Source organism: Columba livia, chromosome 16, assembly GCF_036013475.1.
Source record: "Columba livia isolate bColLiv1 breed racing homer chromosome 16, bColLiv1.pat.W.v2, whole genome shotgun sequence".
In the NCBI taxonomy this organism is placed as follows: Eukaryota; Metazoa; Chordata; class Aves; order Columbiformes; family Columbidae; genus Columba; species Columba livia.
Genome location: NC_088617.1, coordinates 8,951,268 through 8,975,157, shown reverse-complemented (window position 1 = coordinate 8,975,157; position 23,890 = coordinate 8,951,268). Strand labels below are relative to the sequence as shown.

At 41.8% G+C, this 23,890-nt stretch overlaps 1 protein-coding gene across 2 annotated transcripts in view; it reads left to right on the top strand.

The window, feature by feature from the left end:
- Nucleotides 1-23,890, top strand: part of CDH4 (cadherin 4) — a 432,434-nt gene that overhangs the window by 248,952 nt on the left and 159,592 nt on the right. For both annotated transcript variants that reach the window (XM_065032403.1, XM_021283285.2), the window contains exon 3: nt 12,321-12,544. In XM_065032403.1, the coding sequence (XP_064888475.1) occupies nt 12,321-12,544 (224 nt within the window). The remainder of the gene's footprint in view (nt 1-12,320; nt 12,545-23,890) is intronic.

Sequence of the window (23,890 nt, the reverse complement as noted above, 5' to 3'; positions counted from 1 at the left end):
TGTTTCTTACATTGGTGTTACTCCACTTCGAGGAGTTGGGGAGAAGAGGAGGGTTCGCACTGTGTGCTCACACTGGGGTGAGGGAAACTCAGCTATTGGCCCTTTTTGCTTTCCAATTTCAGCAATTCAGACATCTCTGGCAATGGTTTTTTTCCATCATATTCCAGAAAATATGTACCATGAACAGGACAGGATTTCTGCATTAAGTGCTTGGACCTGAGCTACCTGATCGGTGTGTTGGGCTTGCATGGATGAGGACTGCGGCTCCTGTTTGTGTCAGACTGTTTAACGTTTTTAGAAGACTCAATCATTTAATAGAAACGTTACGACATTTCCAGAAATAGGTTTCAGTCTTTCTGTAAGATGGAAAAAAAGGTTGGTTGGGTTTGTCACATCCTTTGTTTTTTACAGAATTAGTTTTGATGGATGAAGCGGTGGCAGAGAGTTCTGAAGTTTGCAAGTGGTATTTATTTACTGCACTGTATGTTCTTTTATAGAGGTAGTTATTCAACCATACAAATTAAAAAGTCACTTCTAAATCAACCTATTCCCTGAAAGATCAAGAGTTTCGTCAGAAAGGAAAAAATAGGCAAAAAACTTCTCAGTATAAAGCCTTCCAAGTATTGCATTCCTGAAATACTTGGCATCCTCTTACCCAGGGGAGAAAGAATGTTTAATTCTTCAGGCACAGTCTGGATCTGTCTCTTCTGCAGGGAAAGTGCCACCTTAGAGAGGTTCTTTAAAATGTTGACACTTGACCATTGAAACTGGCTCAACACCCCTGAAACAGCCTCCGGGAACAGTCAGAGAGATGAAATGAGGAGTGATTTTTATTCCTTACCAGGCTGGTTAATATTAGGAGCAGTAGTCACTTTTGTACTCTCTTTTCTTTGGGCTTTTATTGTAATAAAAAGCAATTTCTTCAGTCTCATCCTATTCATGAAATCAGGTAGAGGCTTGCTTGCTAATCAGCGGTTTCAGTGCTACTTTTACTTCATCTAAAAATTCAGTAAAGAGATTTCCTTAATAAAGGCCATATGCATATTTTAAGTATGTTTTTGAACTATTTTTAGAGCCTTCAGTTTGTAGTTAATAGCATAGAAAAACATCTAGATGGATAAAACAAATACAAATATAATAGTTACAAGATCTACTCATAATTAAAATCCAAGGGGAGCGAAACATGCGATAAATCAGAGTTTATATGAACCAGATGTTGTCTATTTCGGGCAGTGGTGGAACTCCATGTGGATCTCAGAGATGAGGCCGATGCTTTGTGGACAGTAAAATACGCTTTTCTAACAGCATCTGCTTGCCTGTGTGTCTTGTGCCAGACTCACACACCTCCCTCATTTGCTGCTCTTCAGCCCAAGGGTGGCCTCATTTTAGCCTTCTGCAGTTGGATACTTTATGGAGCTTGATGGTGTTTAAAAGCTTTAAAATGGAGGGAGGAAGAATTAGTTTTCTGTAAGAGAGAATCCACACAGGTAGTGCGATGCTGCTGGTAAAGAATCGCATCCTGCTTCAAAGAAATGTGCCATCGTTGTAAGCGTTTTGCAATAACAGTTCTATTTTAAAAGCAAAGTGGAAAAAAAAATCTGATCTATCAAGGCTGATGCTATCTGTGCTTAGGAGCAATTTGATCATAACCCTCTTTATATCTGTCTCTTCCTCTGCCTGAAGTTCCCTACCTTAAAAATGAATTTGTTCCTGAGATGACTCTCACTGGGGTAATCTAAACTGGTCTCCGCTATCAGTGACATGCGTATAATGATATTTTACTACTTGTCTTCTCCAGCGCGTCTGAGGAACCCTACTGCTAATTGTGGTGTTATCGGCTGCCCACGCAGCCCTGGGGGAACAAGGGGCACCGGGGCTGCCAGGGGTGGACACGTCCCTCCCCAGGGACCTCCCTGCTCTGCTGTCCCCTACCCAAATCCACTAGGAGACACAGGACAAGGTGGGCTCTGACCGACCCACGACTCTGCACGTGGGATGCTACCAATAGGTGGTAAAATGCAAATTTTATTGCGGCAAGACAATGTTTTCCTTTTGGATTCTGGGTTTTGTGTGCTTTTGGAAAGCATTTGGCAGCCACAGCGAGACTGTTTACAAAAAGAGCAGAACTGGTAAAGTTCAGGTTCGTGTTTGGATTCAGCCCCAGCAAACTGAAGCTGAAGCTGTGCCAGACGTTTGAAGCTGCCAGACGACAGTTCATCTCAAACAGAAAGCTGAAGAGGGGGAAAGAAATTTGTCAAATGTATTCCATGTGGAATTTCAGGCAATTTAATTTGATTCACTACACTCTGAAATGTCTTGGACTTCCCTATTGTTTCTTTACTTTAACACTAAATTTGATACCTTCTGGGATCGTCGGTGCTTTGTGCTGCTTTTGTCACATTCTGTAATTTACTGGATTTAGTCTCTCTGTGTTTTAATTGACGGGACTGAGCCCTGCCAAAAGCACTCTGTTAAATTTAAGGTTTCTAGCTGAATCCTGAGGTCATTCTTCAGGCGAGGGGAGCGCTGCCTTTCTGTTGGAGACCACTGCAGTCGGAGGGGGCAGAGGGGGTAAACGCGAAGGAGGAAAGGGGAAACTGCAGGAAATTGCATTCCTGTGTCTCCACTGGAAGCATCAGCAGCCAAAGCACCAGGGCTGCGAGGATGCAGCTGCCAGGACATGGTCTGGTCAAGAGTGGCTGCAAAGGTTCATTTTTATTCAGTGATGACCAACACCAGAGAGCGTGGAGCTGTGTGCTGTTGTGGTTTTGCTTTTCCAGTTCATTTTCTGCTTTGTGGGTGAATTTCCTGTGACCCTGGGGCCGGATGCTGCGGCTCTCTGCGTCCACGCAGCTTTGCCATCTCGCGACGTGCCCAACATTCATTACCCACTCAAGTGCACGTTCAGCATCGAGGCCACTTTTTCTTCTCCTGCTCCCTCTGACCAAGCGCCAGAAGCAAAACCCAGGCCTCCATCTGTAAATAAAATTCTCTGAATTTGTCCAAATGTCAAAGCAGTTGAGCCCACCAGGTACCAAACTGTCTTATTCCGCATAATATTTCTGTTGAAACTTGAAGGCTTCTGAAGGCTGCAGCTGAAGGTAGAGACTGCAGCTGCTTTTTGTGCAGGCAGATGAGCAGAGGGACACGGCAGCTACAGATTAAATAAGCTGCCCTGCCTTGATTTGTACAGATAATGAAAATTTCTGTTTCTAATATTCTTGCCTGAAACACCTATTCATTTACTGCATCGCAATTTGACTCCCTGGATCAGTGCACATTTACTCCTGAGCCTGGCTAAGGAAGACAAGAACAGTCAAGCCCGAAGTTGTTGGTGTTTACACACAAGTCAAGTCCGTGAGGAGTTCAGTGTTTTTACTGGTGTATCTGATTTTTTTTCCCTGACATGTGCAGCCTCTGTTTCTGGGTGTTGAGAGTTTGTTTGTTTTGAAGAGTGTGAGGAGCGAGGAGCCTGAGGCGATCTGACAGGCTACACTTGGAGCATCTCTCAGCTTCTTTTCCTAGGCTGCAGCTGGCCTGTGTTCACTCTTTTTTTTCCTCCGTAACATCTTCCTGCAGCTCCCTGTGTCTTTCAAATACAGTTCTTGCAAGTTGAAAAGAGATCTGTGACAGAGAGGAAAAACCCCTGGGGCCACCAGTCGCCATGGGTGGAGTGGATGGGAGCTGGCAGGGATGGCTGTGGTTGTGCTTCCCTGCTCCCCATCCTGCCTCCAAATTTAGGGATGTTCCTGGTACCCACAGGGATGGGCTCTCTGCTTGGGAGAAGGTCCTTGGTGCAGCACACTTGGGGTTTTTCTCAAATACGGCCCCAGCCACCCTGTAGCATCTCGCAGGGATGCTCCTGCCAACAGGTAGGATGGGCAAACAGCTGTTGTCACCTAGCGATTGCCCTACAGTTATATATGCTCTTCCCTTTATCTCATTAAGCTAACATAGAATCGGTAGTTTTTCCTCAAGAAATGCGTGGTGATGTTTAAAATCTTTTCCCATGTAGGTAATTTGACAAACATGAGAGTGTTGTGAAAATCATTAGCGCTAGGGGTAAAGCCTCCAAATAAAGTGCCCTGGGATTTATTTACTCTGTGCTGTAGTAATAATAATTAAAACACATCCTACTGCAGGTAACTCCCACAACTTGCACTTTGCTCTGAAGCTGAGAAATTCATTGATTAATCCATGGGGTCAATCAGTCCATCTTGTTTGGAGAGTTAATCATAGAAAGCCTCTGCACCAAGACCGAGAGTGAAACAGGTTTATTTACTGCTGCTTAATCAGAGAACCCAAACTCTCCTGTAGAGTGGTGAGAGGTTTGTTTCTACTTAGCCTTTAATTGCAAAATGATCTCATTAGTGCCATAGTGAATCTCAATGCTATCCTACAGATGCTTGGGATGTAAAGAAGAGCAAAGAACAAAAATGGCTGACTGTAAAAATTTATCACTTGCCAAGAAGTGTGGTGCACTTGGTATTTGCAAGATTAGCCAAACCAGGCTTCTCTTTATTAGCCTTTTAATCCAAAGCTAAACCATCAGCTGCAGCCCCCAGCGCCTCTTGGTTTACCTCACTGTTAAGAACAGAGCAGGACTGTCCTGCTGAAAGGACTGGGAAAGGGTTTTTGTCTGAGGATAAAGATGTCTATTGAGAACGAGAATGGAAGCCAACAGCACAGTTACTCTGGCGCTCACCGAAGAAAGGGCTAATCCTCGAAGTTATCCCAGCTCAGGGTGCTGCTTTGCAGGGGACTTCAGACCATATAAGTGTCCTTATTGCCAGCCTCTGGCGTCAGTCTGGGCTCGTTTATTAGTTAATCATTTCTGAAATGTCTCAGCAGGGTGGAAGGAGAGTGACAGGATCTGAACGGGCAGGGAAATCCCAAGTAAAGCCGTCGTTGCCAGAGGAGGTGCTGGAAGCCCAGAGGTGAGGTTGCACACCCACCGTAAACCCCTGAGCATAAAAAAAAAAAGCAAAAAACGGTGAATAACGTCTTCAACATGGAGCACTGATAGATGCAGGTTCATGTTCTTGTGCTGTAGAAAAGGCTTGAATGTGAGTTCCACATCATGCAAGTCCAGTTCAAACTCGCTGCCCTTTGAAATCTGGATAGTATCTCTCCACCTTTGCGCTAGGAAGCTTCTGGCTTGGATTTAGAAAATTGGGGGTGAAAAGGCTCCATTTAACCCAAAGCTAAATACCAGGAAGAGAATAGAGGGGAATATTCCCTTTCCTAATACTTGTTTCTAATCAGATAAAAATAAGTGGCAGTGTAGGAAGAATCCCTTTACTAACTGCCAGAACATGTCGATTTATCAAATTTTTCCACCGTTGCTCTTTTTTTGAGCTAGCCTCGGAGCTGACAGTGTATGTTTTACAGTGCAGCAAGGTAGATTGATTGATCCTAAATAGAACAGCCTTTGGGGTCTCGAGCTGATGTTTTAGCTTTGGAAAAAAACTGAGTAAAGCATGTTAATGCGGAGAAAGGAGCCTGGTTTAATTGGACCAACTCCTGGCTTGCTGAAAATTAATGGCTGGCTGGCTGCTGCCAGAGTGATTCATCTTTTCTATCATGTTCTACAGTCCTTCTCTCCAGGGGTCTGTACTCCCCTCCAATTCCAATACCAAAAGTGAAAGATACTTTTTTTTTTTATCCTCCTTCCTTAAAAACATGTATTTTAGTTGGATTGGCTTCCAGTAAATGAAAAATAGCACTGGCGGGAATATGAAGGAGGCGGGCAGTGTCTGGAAATGGGGTTTTGTTTACTGTGGGGCTGGTTTGGTTTTGTTTGAATGGGATTTAGATTTATTTTTTAATGTACTGTCAGCTCGTCATTGCTCCTGGCTGATTGTGCAGGTGACAGAATGGCTTTCTAAAGGATCCCGATTTAAGTGTGTTGAAATGTATTGTTCCTTTTCTTTTTATCTGGCCACGGAAACAGAAACCCTGTGTAAGCAAGAGCTGTTAAAAGTGAATATAAAGCTGGAAAAGGTGTTGAAAGCATTTAGGTGGCTCTGGAAATGAAAAGATGAATTTTCCGTGTAGTTCTGCCCACAGAAATATTTTATTTTCTCTTAAATAAATGACATGTGCATGAACAAGACTTTTCGTTTCCCCTGTCAAACCTCTTGGAGGTTTTGTGAAAGCAAAACCAGCCTGCAAATGAACATGGGGTAGTTGAGCATTTAATAGTGTGTGCCCCAAACCTGCGTGGATAATTTGATCACGGAGGGGCCTGAGCTTTGTAATTCAAGGTGGGGAAATTCAAAATGTACTTTTAAATGGAAAATACCTTTATGTGCCATTTCAAATCTGTCTTACTTGCTGCTGGAGATGAATTGCTACTCCTTTGCTGATTCAGAGGTGTCGCCGGTAGACTAGCACATAGAGTCATTTCTAACAAGCGTATAATAGGTTGGGAATGTCACAAATCTTGTATTTTTTGCATATTCCTTATAGGAGGATTCACTGTAAATGAAGATTAGAAGAAGATAAATAAAGATTTTCTTTAACATAATTACATATGGTAAATTGCTATGGTAATTTATTATTATTCCAGTAAGGCAAATATTAGCAGTCATAGCTCAGAGATCATAAATAATGCAGTGGAAAATTGGATGTAATGTTTCACATTGACCTGAGATATGGAAAGTGGGTAAAATTGCAGCAGATTTCTCTGCCATTAATTGCAAGAAAATAACATGAAGAACATGCAAAATCATGTTAAATATTTTCAGCAGATGACAGACTGTGGGGCAGTTCATTAATTCTTCTAACTCATTCAGTATTTCTGGTTTTTACTCTGAGAAGACTTAATGAATCATCAATGCTTTGTGAAGCCGAGGGTGTGAACATGCACATTTTTGTGTACATTCATATACCAGCCAACATGCATCCATTTATCTCCAACAGTTTTCTGTATCAAATCATTTTCTTAAACTCTGTATACTCTTAAACTTGATCACTAGGGATATGTTTATTAGACTCTGAAGTAGCTATTTGAATTGCTGTTTTTACCTTTTACCAGTAGATTTTGTTTCTCCTACGGTGCTATAAATATTAAATAAAGACACTAAGCGTTTATTAGTGTAATATTTTTTGTGGGGACATGGTTGAAAATGTAACCTATAAAATTAGTAATGGGAGGATGAAAATTATACATTGTTTCTATCAGGTTTTACAGCCATAATTTTGTGCTATTTATGCATTGTTTTTCTTGTACAGAAGGTGAGGGCTCTGAGCATTTTATTAGCTGAAAATCCTGTGGTACCTGGATATATCCATCCTTTTAGTACAAGAGAAGCAAAATCCTCTTGCATCCCTTTCAGCATTAGCCTTTTGCAGGCAAGATATTTTAATCCCAGAATTCCACCACATATTCACATTTGTTCATAGGACTCAATTTTTCAAAACAATTGCAAGAGTAAGTTGTGTGACATTCCCTATTTTTTTAACCCAGTGCTAACTTAGAAACACTCCAATGTTTTGTAGGACTGAGAATCTGCCTGTTTGCTTTTTGAAGTGCCCGTCAATTTTCCCATTTAAAACTTTTGTATTTGGTTAACCTGTACACGGGTGACGGGGGCAGCATGATCCAGTGGTTTGGCTGGAAACAGGCAGCCTGAATTTCACAATTCAGTTCCCAGCTTTGCTGGGGGTTTCCAGTGTGGCCGTGGGGAATTCACTCGGCTGCCGTAAACCAGTTTTCTCACAGAATTGCAGAGGGGTTGTGTGAACGTAAAGAAAAATGCCTCAAAAATGTGGCCACATAAAAGTTTATACTATGTACTTACTTTCTCAAATAAATGAAGCTTTCCAATGAGGCACAGCGCGCTCGGTTTCACATTTGCGCTTATTGGGGAAATCAGTTTGCGAGAACGCAATGCGCTCACCGCATGCCTGGGAATGCGTACGTTTTTTTGGTTAACTGAATGGTTTCATGCCTGTTCTTAGACAACAGGTTCCTGTCCACTAAGAAACTGGTTTGGTTTTGTTTTGTTTATTTCTGTTGTGGTGACATGCAGAGGAACGCTGGCCAGGGCTGATGGATGAGCGCAGCCATAGGGGAGCAATGGGCCAGAAGAGCCAGAGCAGGAATGCAAGTGATTTGCTAAAGATCACACAAAAGGGACATTTCTGTACATGCTCAGGATCCTGCAGGTTACCCGAACAGCTGAAATTTCCAAAGGTTACAGTTAAGCCGTCTTCGTCTTAATGGTGTTTGTAAAAGTGGTGCGAGGGGTGGATTTGGCAGCTGAGATTTATCATGGTCGCACTGGTGTAAAGGGAGCAGAGAGAATCCTGCTGTAAATAGCGGTGTGCATTTGCTGCTTAGAAGTTCATCAGTAAAGAAATATATTTGCAGGGATAAACCCTGACACCGTGGTGAAAAATGGAGTCCTGAAGGGACCCATATGCTGAACTGTGGGATGATGTCCCAATGGGGGGTATATCCTAATAAATAAGTATTATCCCTCGTGCTCTTCCAGCCCTGTGCAGCTTGTCAGAGGGGGCACTTTTTAATGGTCTAGGAGAAGTTAAAGGAGAATCCAGAAGAATAAGGTTTAAAGTGAATTCTTTGGTTTATACCATTTATAGTCCTATTAAATTCAGTATATTTCTCAGACATTTGGGGGGCAAGGAAGTTCAGTGTATTTGTACGTCTTTCAAGATCCTCACTTGATCATTTGACTCTGTCCAGCAAGCTTAACAAGCTAAATAATAAAAGGGAACAATGCAAAAGTTGAATTTTTTTTCACCCTGTGTCTTTTTTAAGAAAAATACTAGTTTTTTTTTCTCAGATGCCCAGCAGTTTGCTGTAGACTCCTGTAGCTTCTCTGCCCATCACTCAATACCTATTTCAGCATATCAAATTGCCGTAGTTCCTCTTTCATAGAGAAGCAATTAAAAATGATGAGGGTAAAGGGTTAACCCTAAAAGCCTGCTAATGAGGGTGCTTCTTGGCTTTCTTTTCATCAGGCATTTGATGCTGTTTTCAGCATAAGCTCTGGATAAGCATCACTGAACATTTTTCCAGAGTATGTTAAAAAAAGGGTTTTTGCCATCCTGTAAAAATGATAGATGTGTGGCTCTGCTGTTTATCTGAAATCCTAATTATTGATGCTGCAGCTCTTGAATGTTAAATTCATGCAGTGTTGTTCAGGCTTCAGACTGGTCAAAGAAAGATGGATTTATGTCCACAGAGGGATCTAAGTCTACTAAACAGAGCCAATATTTATTTGTTTATTTATTAAATTATTTTAAAGTCAAGAGTTGCATCAATTCAAATTAAGTAGACTTAGAGAAAAAGGAGGAAAAACAAAGGCAAAGGTTTTCTGTCATTGGATGAAATTTTTATTTCTACTTCCATGAGACCAAAGAGTAGAGGTGAGAGGTGGAATTTGAAAATACAGATGAGACCTCCTTTCCTTGAGCTATGATATGTATTATAGAACAATAGTTTGATTTTTTTTTAAATCCAAACTTATAGACATACATTTGGGGAAAGAAAAAAAAACCAATATATATATATATATGTGATATATGTGTGTGTATATATATAACAGTGATTCTCAATGGTCATGTTAACATCCCAATGAATCATTTTCACAGGGCAGTCAGGAGGATGAGCACAGGGTTTCTAATGAGAGTCCTCACAATCGCGTGGTGAAGGTGTGAGCAGTTCGGCTACACTGTGTTGTAGTTGGTTTTCTATGCTGGCTGTAGGCAGTGCCTGGAGCAGCAGCTGTACCCAACAGCACCTGAGCCTGGGGATCCCAGTGGTGGGCTGCAAAGGTGCTGAGGGGTCTGGAGCACCTTTCTTATGAGGAGAGACCGAGAGAGCTGGGGCTGTTCAGCCTGGAGAAGCTGAGAGAGGTCTTATTGGTGCTTATGTATGTCTCCAGGGTGGGTGTCAAAAGGATGGACCAGACTAGTTTCAGTGGTGCCCAACAATAGGGTGAGGGGCAACAGGCACAGACTGAAGCACAGGAGGTTCTATCTAAACATGAGGAGAAACTTCTTTCCTTTGAGGTGCCAGAGCCTGGACCAGGCTGCCCAGAGAGGTTGTGGAGTCTCCTTCTCTGGAGACATTCAAACCCACCTGGAAACAATCCTGTGAGATCTGCTCTGGTGACCCTGCTCTAGCAGGTGGGTTGGACCAGATGACCTGCAGAGATCCCTTCCAACCCCAACCATTCTGCGACTCTGTGACCCTCGATGAGTTTCTGAATCATCACCCTTGTGTGGCTGAACCTTCTTGGGTGAGCCACAGCTTGTTGCTGCTCTTCGCATCCCTGTGCAAGGTGTGATCCCTCATTGTGACTAAACACTATGGAATCCATGAAGCCTTTTTGTGCTCACAGCTCCTAAGGACTCTTCGAAGAGGACCCGGTTGTGTTAATTCATTGCTGAGCATGCATCTACCTGTGCTACCTGAGAAGAGCAACGTGGGGCAGAGTCGTTGCTTGTTTAAAAAATTAGACTTAATTTCTCTCAGGCTTTTCTCTGTCTCTAGTCAAGTTTATTTTAAACTAATGGAAGTAATTAGCGAGTCACAGAGGGACTTCGTCTGAGAGGTAGCCATTTTTAGATAATGGAGCATAAAAGTCGACACGGTGACATATGACACCAGAGCAGCATATTGGAGCCAGGCGCTGCGTCTTAAGCAGATGTTTAAGTACTCTGAATACTGAAATCACGACGTATGCATATAAGAAGGGATTTCTTTTTTTTCTCTCAGACTACTAGTACACTGTAGGGCTTTCTTTTAATCTCAATAAAATCAAAGTAAGCTCTGAATTGTTTTTAATGTGCAGTCATTATCACTCCTTTCTCTCTTCCTCGGATGTCTTTTTGTATATGATGTGTGGGTACTTCAGGACGTATGGATGGAACTGGCTTTTTGCATTGCCATTACATAGCGGAGCAGCGCAATAACGCACCAAGTGATTCACCTCATTTCTAACAGCGCTGATGGCACAGAGCTGAAAATAAATAACGTATTAGCAGTGAAGCACTCGATGTGTTCGCATGTATTTATTGTAGCTGTGCATGCAGGGGAGATCTGCAGAAACTCTTGAGAGATGAAGGAGATCTGGCAGCAGGGTGGTCCCTGGGGGATCTCCAGGTGCCTCACAGGCCTCTGAGGCCATCCCGCTTTTTCTGGGTCTGGGTTCTTGTAGGTACCACCGAACTGTGTGTGTTTCAACCTCACTCAGTTCTTCCGTGAGTTTTTACTTTTCAGACTAGTCTAAATACCAGCAGGTTTTCCTTCTCTCAGGGCAGGCCAGGAGCTTTGCTGCCGAGCACTCAGAAGCTGCAGCATGAGAACCCGTGTAGCCATCCTGGCTAGAAAACTGTATATCTCTTCTCACTCACTTGAGATGTTTTTACGGGTACAATATGTTTTTCCTTCACCGCATGTGTGTTCCACCCTGTGGATTGCTCGAATGGCAGAAAGTGTTTTGTTTCCTATGTGATTAGCTGCAGGTTCAATTTCTATCAGATTTGTCAATTTTGTCATATAATAGTTTGGGTTTTTTCCAGCCTAATGTATGTGACATGTTTCATAATGCCAATAAAAATAGTTTTCAAACTAGGCTGTGAAAGAAATTGACCAAAAAAACACTGAAAATAAAAATATCAGCAACCGGAGAGCTTTGATCTGACAGTGTAGGCTTTTAAATGGCATGTCGAGGTTTGTGAAGCCAAGTTTTACAGTTCCTCTTTGCAGTAGCTGTCGTGTGGAGGGGCCGGCCAGGGTGGGATCGCAGCCATGGTTGGGGGGGTCTGGTTCCCGTAGCAGATGCATTCTACAAAAAGGTTTAAATTCTATTTCTTGGTTTAATTTTTTTTTTTCTGACAATGGAATTGTTATGGGCTTTTGAATTTCAGTTAAGAATGTGCAAATAGGCTATCTGGTAAGTAGGTTATTGAAGGGTTAGGGAAATGGAGAACATTTCGTGCAAAAAAATACCCACAGTGTGGGTAATAGACTCCAGTCGAATTTAAAAGATAATGGCGACAAGGGAGAAATCCACTTGTAGAAATGGGGAACAGCTGTGTTTGAGATCTAATGAAACTGTATCAAATACTTTAAAAATGGCTTACAACTTCTTCCCTGGGGAACGGAGATAAAACACAAGAGCACTCCTGAAAGGTCGAAGAAACAGTTAAATCATTTCCTTGATGGTTATTAGAGATATAGAAGACATCAGTGAAAATTAAATGTCTGAAACTTGTATTTGATTGCTTTCCTTATCACGCCAATCTCACACGTTTTTTCCATCACTTATTCTCTGTTCTAGTAAAATTTAATAACTGTGCTGGTAACAAGGGAGTTCGGTACGAAACCAACAGCCTGGACTTCAAGGTGAGGGCAGATGGGACCATGTTCGCTGTGCACCAGGTGCAGATGCCCTCCAAGCAGCTGATTCTGGTAGTGACCGCGTGGGACCCCCAGACCCTGGGCAGATGGGAGGCAATTGTCAGGTTCCTGGTGACAGACAAGTCACAACACAATGGACACAAGGTAAGAAGTTTTCAGAGCTCTTTTTCTTATTTCATTCTTCCTTCGCCTGTGTGCCCCGAACCTTTAAAAGTTACACATGGCATTTGGTTGCATTGCCTGGTCTGTGCTTCCTAAGGCAGTGTCCAGGTAGGAGAAACCACGAACAGCATCACATTTCTTGAAAAAAGTCCTTGAACCTCTCTGACAGAAATGATGTTATACAGTGCAGATTGTACACCTACACTATATGTGTTTGCATCTCACTGCTAATACTTGAAATAAAACCTGCAAATGAGGGGTGCCTCCCTCCCTCCAGAGTCAAAGCCAACCATCTACTTGAGAAGACAATGTTAAGTTCAGATTTCATTTGTGACGATGTAGACCTGGAGTTGTGCACTGGCTGCTGCTGCCATGCTGCTAAAACGTCTCCCTGCTTTTCACAGTGATTCCTTTCTCTCCGTGACCTGAGGGCCTCCAGAGGGGGGATTTGGGCTTGTTCCCTTCTGATGTAGAAAGAAGGAGTGTTGCTGCTGCTGCTAAGGGACATAGGCTTGCACACAGCACGGGCCAGTGAGGCAGCAAAGCATGGTGTGGCACCGCAGTGGCCAGCGTCCCCTCCGCTCAATGCCAGCATCTTCCCTTCCCCACTGCTGCCGAGCAGAAAACCAGCACCATTTGGTATTTCAGACAGAAGGTTACAGATGCTTGCTTTCCTTTTTAGTTTCATACATGTAGCTGAAGAGCAGGAAGGATCTGTCTCTCCCCAGCAATCTGCGGGCAGTATTTGCCATTGTAACGTGGGACTACTCCATGAAAACATATTTCTGCTGGTCTGCCCCTCGAGTGTCTCTCTCTGTCCCACCACTTTCGTAGCATCTTCGGTGGCAGCAGTTCTCTACCTTTTCATTTTCTCCTCCTTCTTTTCCAATGTTAGTCTGGGCTGAAGATCCTGAGCTACACTGAGTAAATGCAGTTGTATTGCGTGGTGCCTTCTCAAAAAAAAGAAACAATTCTGTGATGGTTGGATGGTTACATTTAAACAGGATTTGGCAGGAAATTGGCTGAAGAGCCTGATTTACTGCTGGATCTTGAAGACCTGCAGAGCAAGGATGAAGGTGTGTGTCACCGGGGAACAGTCACGGCTAGTTCAGGGACAAGCAAAGTCACTCGGTCATGGCTGTAGTTTGGATTAATGCACCGCAGTGATTGTCAAAATAGCAAGACTGGCCTCTCCTGCCCTCCTTCCTGCAGCGCTGGGGCAGAGAGGGCAGGGAAGGAGGGCGAAAGGGACTTGCGGTGCTGTATTGTCAGGATGTCGCCATGTGAGCCTGTGCCATTTGGGAGAATTTTTGCCACGTGTGAGACAAGAAGGAAAAGACTTGCAGAGACTTAAATCTAGTGGTTGCCCGATGGGCTGACCCCTGAGGTTTTGCATGGCTTAGAGTCGCATAAATACAATCTTGCTGCTTTTCAGTAAGACTCTGGCTTGTGCAAGATATAATTAAGCCCTGTATGTTATGTCAACTGTATTTGCCGTTTTCTAACCAAAGAAATACTGCTGCCTTCTAAAAGTAATTAAATATTGAAGGAACAAAGCAAGGTGTCTTATATACTGCTTTAAATTTCTTCTCAGCATAGCAGAAAGAAAACTGAATAAGCACACATTTCTGCTTTAGTAAAATATTTGGTTGGAAATTAATCTAATGTTAATGTAAGCTGAACTCTGGTTCAAAACAGAGAGAGCTAAGCTTTTTAAAATTCATATCCCTTCTGTCTAAAAGCCTTATTAGTATATAGTTTGAGGCTGGAAAAATATGAAAAACAAGACTAATGACAAGGTCGTAAGCAGTTTTATTGTGGGTCCCTATAGCAGGCATCAGACTTGTGTTTTATTTAAATGCTTGGGCTTTTTGCAACCAAAATAATCCTTTGTTTACTAAAGAAATAAATACGATTATGAGATTACTTTAAAAAATAATAGTGTTTATGCCAAAAAAAAAACCCAACCTAACAATATCCAGTTCAATGTGTTTCAGGCCATGACCCTAATATACTACATTTCATGGCTTTTACTAGAAACAGATTTCACATTTGGGTTTGTATAGTATAATAGGACTCAAGTAGAAATACATAATTTTTTTAAAGACATTTCAAATTGTTATGTTATATTCAGGATATGGAAATGGCAAATATGGGAGAGAAAGGAGGAGGTGACATGAGAAAGAGAGAGAGACCAACTGACGCATACATCCATTTCCATTTTACTTTGTAAATTTGTGACTGATTTTGTGAAAACGCCGAACAGTTCCCAGATATTAAAAATAATTGGCATGAAATTTGCCTTACCTCACGTACTCATCTCTGTTCACTGGTACCTACAGCACAAACACGTCCTTCTGCCTTTCTCGCCCACCCTGTGTGTTTCTGAGGGTTTCTCCATCACTGATGGTCCTCAGCTGGGGCAGCCCCACTGCCTGATAAGAAGCTCACTGAACTACCTCGGAAAGCATAAATCCGATTTTTTTTCACAGCTATCCATGGATTAAAGCTTAGTGGAAACACAAATAACCATTATTAGGCATTTGGTTTACTACGGAGGTTAACACAAAACAAATGTTATAGGAGAAGTCAGCATTGTTGAGATACAGACTGAGGTTTTGGGGGACCGGGAGTGAAGTCCCCTCTCTGGTGCAAATTCCATGTGTGTTCTAGGGGGAGCAAACCCAGTCTCTATAGCCTGTCTGCAAAATGGGTTGCGGAGGATAAACCCCTCAATATGTGATCCTTTGGCTTTGTCATCCTTTCTTGTCACAATAGATGACTGGAAATCTGTGTAATGGGCTGGGAGAGCTTTGGTGGTGGCCAACATACTTTCAGGGTGGCTACTGTTGGGATAGTCGTCCCCTTGTGTGCTTTCATTGCAAAATCAGAGGTTTTGGTGTCTCAGATCCCAGGGCGGTGCCATTACTCTCCGTGCAAGGGGTGTTTTAATGGTGAGTGACCCGATACAATAACAGTTTCCCCTCCTTCATAGTGTTGTCCTTATAAATGTCCTAATTGCTCTAGATAACTGAATAACCTGGGAAAATCAGCACATTTTCACTGGCAACCACAGCAATGAAAGAATTCTGACTACCACATTAAAGTTTAACGCTAGTAGGATGAAATGATAGCAAAGAAGGTAAATATTTTTGAAATGTATTTTATGATACATGAAGCATACGTTTTCCTCTCCTCCCCAGCAAACACGTGAATGTAAAATTTTTTCTGGTTAATACAAGTGGTGGTAGTAACTAGGAACTTTTTTTGTTCAGTCTTGCAGGAAACCTGATAGCAATTCAATTAGAAAATGCAAATGAGGTCACATATTTCCCACAGGAGTGCTGAATTACCCCAGAGGAAACTGAGTGATATTCTAGCATAACAATAAATACTTAAGATAAAGTTCCTTGTACTGTTCTTGTCTGGATGCCTGTTGTTGCAATTGAAAGCATCAGTTGGACCTGTGGGTGTAATTTGGAAAGAAGAAGAGGAAGAAAATAAAAGTTTTTTATGAAATAATATAAAGTCCTTGTAGCTGGTGTCAGCATTTATGAAAGATAAACTTGAGTGGGATAATGCTGCAGAACAAAATAAAGCCAGACTTTACTTATCTGGAATTAGCACTGCAATGTCTTATTTTCTGAGAGTGTGTGCATTTATTTCTAACAATTGAATGTTGATTTCACCAAAAGTCTAAAAATGAAGATTACGTTTGTGAACAGTGACTTTGCTGAAGACTTCAGTCTTCACAGTGTCCTCCGCTTCTTAGTTGCAGAAACTCAAGTCTTCCTAAGTACGTGGATGGATATATATGTACCGTTTGCCCATCAGTACCCGTGTTTCCCTCTGTCCGTATGGTCTGAACTCCCCCTTGTCCCTCCATTCCCTCTGTCGTTTTGTCCCATCTGAAGTTCTGGCACATTCTTCCATATTTGTCTTTATTTTTCAGTGCTTATATGTGCCTAAGCACATTAAGGCATGTCTGGCAATTTCTTTTCTTTATTAGTTTAGGTATTTTTCTGTAGTTCTTACTCATGGGTTAAAATCATGGTCACAGAAACACAGCATAGAAAGGAATTAATGGCAGAAGAGCTTGCAGACACAGGATATATTCAGTACATGTAGGATGCCAGTCATCTGCTGCCAGTGACTTATTTTAAGAAAAGAATACTGTTTTCTTTGAATTCTGTTTATATCAGCCTGAGCTTCTTATTGTCTTAGCTTCTCAAATTCTGAGTATGGAGATATGTAATTTTTTGCAATGTTAGATCACTTGGAGTTGTGCAATTAAAATCTTGCAAATATACGGGCGTGCAGTAAGTGCTTAAAACATTGAGAACTACTGTCAGAAATCAATCCTTGCCTAAGCCCAGCTCGCGTTTTATTATGTCTCATCTTACTTTGGGCTTCTTTCATAACCCAGGTGTGAGTCCAGAGCTATATAATATGAATGTGAAAAGCTGATTCTTACAGCCAGACTTTTTTTATTATTATTATTTAAAGCCTTTAAATAATCATCTCTGGCATTTACCTGGCTGAGATTTTAAATTCCACTACAGCCTTTTATTGCTGATCACAAATACAAAGGTCTCCGGGCAAGGAAAGGCTTATTCAGCACTGATTGTGTTGATGACCTGGGTTATTGCTCCAGCCAGGATGCTCGGTGCAGGGATGAAGATGTAGCCTTCCCTTGATGGAAGGAAATAACAGCTTAGGGAGGAGTTGTCCTTCCTGTGCTCCTGTTCTTCCTGATGCTCTCAAGTGGCTGCACCTGGAAGAAACAGGAAAAAGAGCCACCACATTTGTTCCCTTTCCTTCCCCTGCATTGGGGTGAGATGTTGTACGCGGCGTCACGGTGATGGAGTTTGCCCCTTCGCACTCTGTGATCACTACAGAGGGGCTGAAGAAATGGGATGGTATTTGTCGTCCTGCCTTTTTCTGGCTTATGTTTATGCATGTTTTGAGTAGTGGGTCATTATGCTGGGGCTGTCCTGTTTAACTACCTCTGGGGGGGATCCAAGGCAGTAACTAAGTCCAGTAAAACAGCAGCCAGCATCATTTTTATTTCTGTATCCTCGTCAGTGAGACAAGAACTTGGCTGATCATAGTGAGGGTACATACAGTGATTTCTGTTTACTTTAGGTACCTTGTGATACATTGTTTGAGGTTTTAACAAATCAGATTAGTGGAAAAAAGTCAGAAAGCAGGTGACTAATGAGTATCATATAATTGTTACCAGTGAGATTGTTCCTGTTAATTGTGGAAGTCTAATGAAGATGCATCAGGTGACCTTGTGTAACCTCATGATAAAGTGAATTTGAACATGTAGCATTTAATCATTGCATGAGATGGAAGTGCTGTTTGTGAAAACATGTGAACTTCCTTGACCTGATTTTCAGGTGTGTTAAATCACATTGCCTTGCACTGAAACCAAGATAAGATATGACATACAGGTGCTCATTGCCTTGGAAAATCAGCCCACTCTGGGAAGTTTCCGAACGCTGCACTTGCTGCATTTAGTTCTTAAACAGTCAGCATCTTAACAAGGGTCAGGCTCAAAGCCGTACTAGAAAGATCATCCGTAAGTGAAATTCACTCCAGATCTGTCTTTCTTCAAACAAAAGGAACTCCTAAGGACTGAACTGCCTATGTGGAAATAAGTTTTTCTGATAAAACAAAACCCTTGGACTGCCGTGTGCTGCCTGCCTGTGATGTGCGCCTTGCCCTCGCCAGATCAAAGCCTTTGACCTCCCTTTTCATGCTCTTTGTTGTTAACCGCTGAAGTCTGACTGCCACTTCCAAAAAACATTTTGGACTGAATTTCCTAAAAAAATCCTTCAGTGCTGTGGCAATCTGTTGGCAGCTGCGTGTAAACATGAATTTGAGTAAAGACAAAAATTGCTTCATGCAGGCACATGCAGTAAAATAAACTTTTATTTTAGGGGCTGTGTGCATCTTTTTGGTTTAGCCCAGCTTGGTTGGTCGAAGCTCAGGGTGAAGAAGGGCTTTGGTTCCTCCCAACTTCAGGAGACCAGGTCTGTCTCCATCCAGCAAAGCATTTAAACACACGCTTAAATTTAATCATGCAAACGGAGATAAATTGGATGTGTTCGCCTGTTCAAATTTAAGCATTTGCTTAGGTGCACTCCAGAATTGGGGGATAAAAGGCAAACAGCCTTTCCTCAAGAGCCTCTTGAAATAACCAAAGGATAACTTGAAAGGGACAACTCGCACGCTGGCACCAGGGAGAAGTACCAGACTGAATTACTTTGCTTTGTGCTGAAGTAGCAGTGGTGCTTGTGATCTCTTAAATCTCCTGTGATCTTTTTACTTGCGAACATTATGAAGAGAAGGAATATTGTTACATTTAATTCATTATGATTATTTTAATTCATGTATCTTTTGAACATCATGTCTTTAGAAAAATGAGATTAAAATTTTTCATAGGCTTATTAAGGTGTAAATTCACTCCCGCTTCTTTCTGTGATGAAGAACAATTGCAGTAGGCTGAGTTCTAGAAGAAAAAGAAATGTGTTTTGAAACAATCTTTCAAATTATTTGTTAGAAGTTTTATCTGGGTAGAAGAACTTAGCTTATTAGCCCAGTATTTTATACGTTTTTCTGAACAAGACATGCAGAATGAGAGCTAATATCAAGCTGCAGGGGTGGTTTATACTTTATAGTGTATGATGAGATCCTACCACCTTTATTCCTGTCCCATAGGTATCTGAACAGGTAATAAGTATGTAGTTTTCAGTAATTTAATAGCCATGCTCTTGAGAAGTAATTGTAGTTCTGAAGCCATTGTGTATGGCTCCTTCCAATGATGAGAATGACATTAACTTGAAGATAGAAGTGCCTTTTTGTAAACACTAGAAGCTAGAGTACAACTGTAATTTAGATGTTTCTTAAACAATCCTACCTAAGAAGTACTACGAGATTAAATCTTACAAAGGGAATGTGTAAAGGTCAAGTTGATGTGGGGAGCTTTACAAGGAAACAGCCTCATCAGAACTTTTCATGTTGGGATAAGATGTTCAAGCCTTAAAATGAGACAGAAAAGTGCATCGAGAGCTGTGCTTTGTGGGTGGTATCGTCTTCTCCTGTTCACTGAAGGCTCTCGCAAGATTCAGAGCCTGACAATGACAAGAAGAGAATCACAGGTGCTTGAGACCTGGGGGAACCATAAAAGATTCCACCAAAGGCAGATGGATTTCTTCTGTGCCTGCTTCGGTATGTGATTCTTCCAGAGAATGGAGGAGGAAGAGCATCATTTGAAATCTTGAAAGCAGCGCCTGGTGCAGGAGATACCTCTAATGATCAGTGCGGTGTGGAACCGCAGGATGAATTTCAGCACCCCCACCCCAGGCGAAACTTCGCTCACCTTGGCGATACCTTTCGCGTTTCATGTCTGCTCAGTAACGAACACAACTGTGTGTTTTCTGCAGGTGTCCTTATTCTGCTCGTACGAAAGCGCAGCATATTGAAGTGCCCTGATGACTTACCACATTTCAACTTAAAATGATAATTCACCAAACATTGAGGCAAACAGAAGGTGTGGATGAGTTCAGTTTTTTTCTGAATTTCAGGCAGATTGTACTGGGAAATGACCATCTTCTGTCCCAGCAGGGCCACCTGCGCAGCAGCCACATGAGAAGCCCCATTCTGGCTCGAGGCACAAGCTGGCGTGTTGGCTGCAGCCCATGTCTACAAGGTCCTTCTCTGGGCCACTAATCTTGTTCGGTTTTCTGATCAAAGAGAATAATCTGAGTTTGTTTTTTTTAAAAGAGATAGTCATCTTCTGTGGCAACCTTGTGGGTTTTGCTGAGAGCTAGTGGGTGTCTCTTTTCTCTGGAATCCAGACTTAAATTTGCATTTAATTAAAGTTGCCTGCTAAGGGTCCTACTGCATTTTTTGGTAAAGAAAGGATCTCCTGCTTGAATTACAAACCAGGGTGTTGTGTTCTCCCTGTTTAAAAATATCCTGCTTTTACCTATTATTCTTCTTCAGCCCTTTCTTCCTTTGCAGCCCTGCAACACTAAAGAGCGTTTTGATTCCTCAGCTACACTGATTGCCTGTTATTAGTTATATTAGATAAAATTTTCCAAAGTCTGCAAAGCCGGCTAGATACCTAACAACCTTAAATTTACATAAATGCACCATTTTTCAGCTGTCAGGGAACAGTGCACATGCAAGCGGTTGCTCAGCTTTGACACAGACTCCTTGGGAGGGGACGTTTGGCACGGCCGGTACACGCGTCTGTGTTTTCCGTGGCTCCTTGCCTCCTCGGGGTGCAGTAACTCTGGTAGATTTTAGTCAAACTTTTTCTTCCCTGTCAGCTGGTGTATTCTGGAAGCTCATGCACTTGCCAAATCTGACAATTTTTCTTCCTAATTGACTCTAATGTGAACTGCTCTATGCAGCCCCACTGCTAGCTGATAAAAAAATAAAAAAAATAAAAATAAAAAGTGATGAATTTTTGCTTAACTAGCTGATTTAATTAAAATGTTTTATACTGTGATTGTATGGTTTCTATAAATGGAGAGGTAATTTTGTTTAATGAGTTCCTATCCAAACATAACATTCCTGACTGTATGTAGCCAGATTTGATAAAAGTCACAAATGCTGAGATTCCACTGTTTGCTTTTGTAAGTCATGATGATCAAACAGCTTGATTTGGCACTTGAAATACCCTGTCAGGATTGGTTCCCTCTATTCCTGTTTATACCAGAAATTATTAGTATAGTTTTAAGAGCATGGGGGGTTCTTCTCTGTATCTGAACACTGTTCATTATCTTTAAAGTGGGAATCTACTGCCAAAATCACGTCTCATTGTCAATTAGTGGCTTCTCTGCAAACACATTAATTTAATGCCCCTGCTGAAGAACTGTGCACATTGGAACATCTTGCTGCTAAAACACTAGTTTTCAGAGCACTTTGACACAAATCATTCATGAATAGCAATTTATGCCGAGATGGTAATGGGACGTGACATGAAGCTATCTTTGATTAAATTTACCACAGCTTACAACTATTAGTAAATAGAGCTAATGTTGATAGTCACAACAGATTTCTAGAGGGTGAATAAGGAGAAAAACAAGATTATGGGTTCCTTACCTGTGGAATTCCTACAGAATACCTTCACATAGAATGACTGGAGTAAATGAAAGTCTAAAATAAAAAGTCTGATCTTTCTAAAACTACTTTTTTCCAGTCTCTAACTTTGGCGAGTTCAGCAATGACCTAAATAAAAAAGAATCAATTACCCTAAAATAAATAAATTCTCTGTTTGTTCTGCAATCCTTTCATTATATTGTATAAGAACACAAAATCAAATATCTCTCTCTGCTAAAAGATCAAAAACTGGAGAAATGGTGCATTTTGGGAAAAAAAGGCTCATTCGTTCCCCACTGCTGTCCCTGATGTCAGCAAAATGTTGCCTCCTTAGAACAGAATTCATGCAAATGTTTATTTTGCAGCACTCTCATGTTTCCTTTGTTAAAGAACTAAGCTATATTTTCATTGTCTTATTTTCTGTTTGGTAAATATAATTTTATCCTGTCCTTTCCGTAGCTACCATGGAAACAAGCAAAAATGCTTCAGATTAAATATTTTTAAACAGATTTTTTTTTTTTTCCTTGGTAGAAAATGGTACCAGGTTTCAAAATGCACCTCGGTAGAGGAGATGTTTGAGCAATGGACTAAAGGTGGTTTCCTGTCCTCTTGTATCGATAAAAATATATTAAAAACACACGGTGCCTCAGTTAAACCCTGGGAGCGACACTGGAAGCAAAGCAAGCCAAGTGTTATTTCTTTTCTGAAAAATATCTAGTCCAAAGTGTTGCAGATCCTGTAAAAATAATAAGACTGGCATATAAATAAAGCACAGGTTAAATCGTAAATAATTTTGATACTTGGGAAATAGAAGCCTTATTACCTCCCATCCGATCGCAGTTACCTTCTATTCCAAGTGCAAGAATAAAATATTTTAGTGCCGAATCTAGAGCATTTAGTTTTGCTGGTTGAACCCTATAAAATTAATAATCTCCAACAAACGTGCCCTAAGATGCCCTGTTATTTATACGCGGGGAATGGTGGCTTATTTACCCAAACATAAGAGTGATCCAAAATGTTCAGCTAAGCAGGAACACAAAATATGATATTATATTATGTAAATGGGTTTGTGATACGCTCTGCTGGATAATAACTTCCAGATGTCTCTGTAGCCAGAGGCTGAGGGATATGGGAGGCAGGTTGGCTGGGAGGGGAGACGCGCCAGCTGGCGAGACCGGCGACTGCTAAGTGTAGCGGAAGGCGAAAGCTGGTATTTCTTCACACTCACTGGTTTTATTCGAGGACTAGTGAAAAGTCAGCGGCTCGCAGCCGTCTTTTCACGAGCAGGAATGGGCTGGAGGGGCTGTGGGGATCCCACGTGTGCTGTTTTTTTGGCAAAGTATTTTTCGAGCTCTTTTGTGTGTAGGGGTTGAGTTTAGTCCGAGTCTCCCAACAAATGGAAGGCTGACGAGGCACAGACCAACACTGACAGGAGTTTGTAGACAAACTAGGTGGCTATTCTGACTTGTCTTTCATTACCAGTGCAAAATGCAGACGTGGACTCTCCCAGATCTATCAATGCTGTGGCATAAACCGAGTTAGTTGGAGCAGCGTTCAACCTCACCACTTTGGAGTAAGGTTTCCTAAATCTGTTTGGTTTAAAAGTCTGACAGTCCCTAGGGGTTTGTTTACATGTTCTCTTCCAAATGCTGCAGGTTGTATTCACCATCATTAAATGCAATTCTAGACTGAAAAGCAACGGGAAATTACTCCAGAAAGACGCCATTGAAGCTACTGACATGGACTTAGGAAAGTCCTACACCTTCTGAGGAGCAGCCCTTGCAAAGAAAGATCTTTGCATAATCCCTGTAGATGAGACTGACTCCTTCAATCTCTCGTTGCTTTCTGAGGGCTTGACCTGTCATCTTAGTGAACAGTTTCCATTTGACTTCAGTTGCTTTTAATTGATTTTAACTGATAGCCAAAAAACAACCAACAAGAGTCGCAAGGGGAATTGTAGGGTAGATTCTGCCACACTGTGCTGCAGTTAATCCTCAGCGTGTCTTCAGATGAAACTCGGGGAGATCAAACTCGGAGGGGCTCTACTCCTGTCCTGCAGCTACTCACAACAAATATTGGAGTAGCACTTTTCAGAGAAAGAAACATTTTGTTAGCAGAAGCTGCATTATCATTTGCCCCCGTTGGCATCCTACACACGTATGTCGCAGTTAGGGCCACAGGACCATTGGAAGAGACACTGGACAGCTCAGA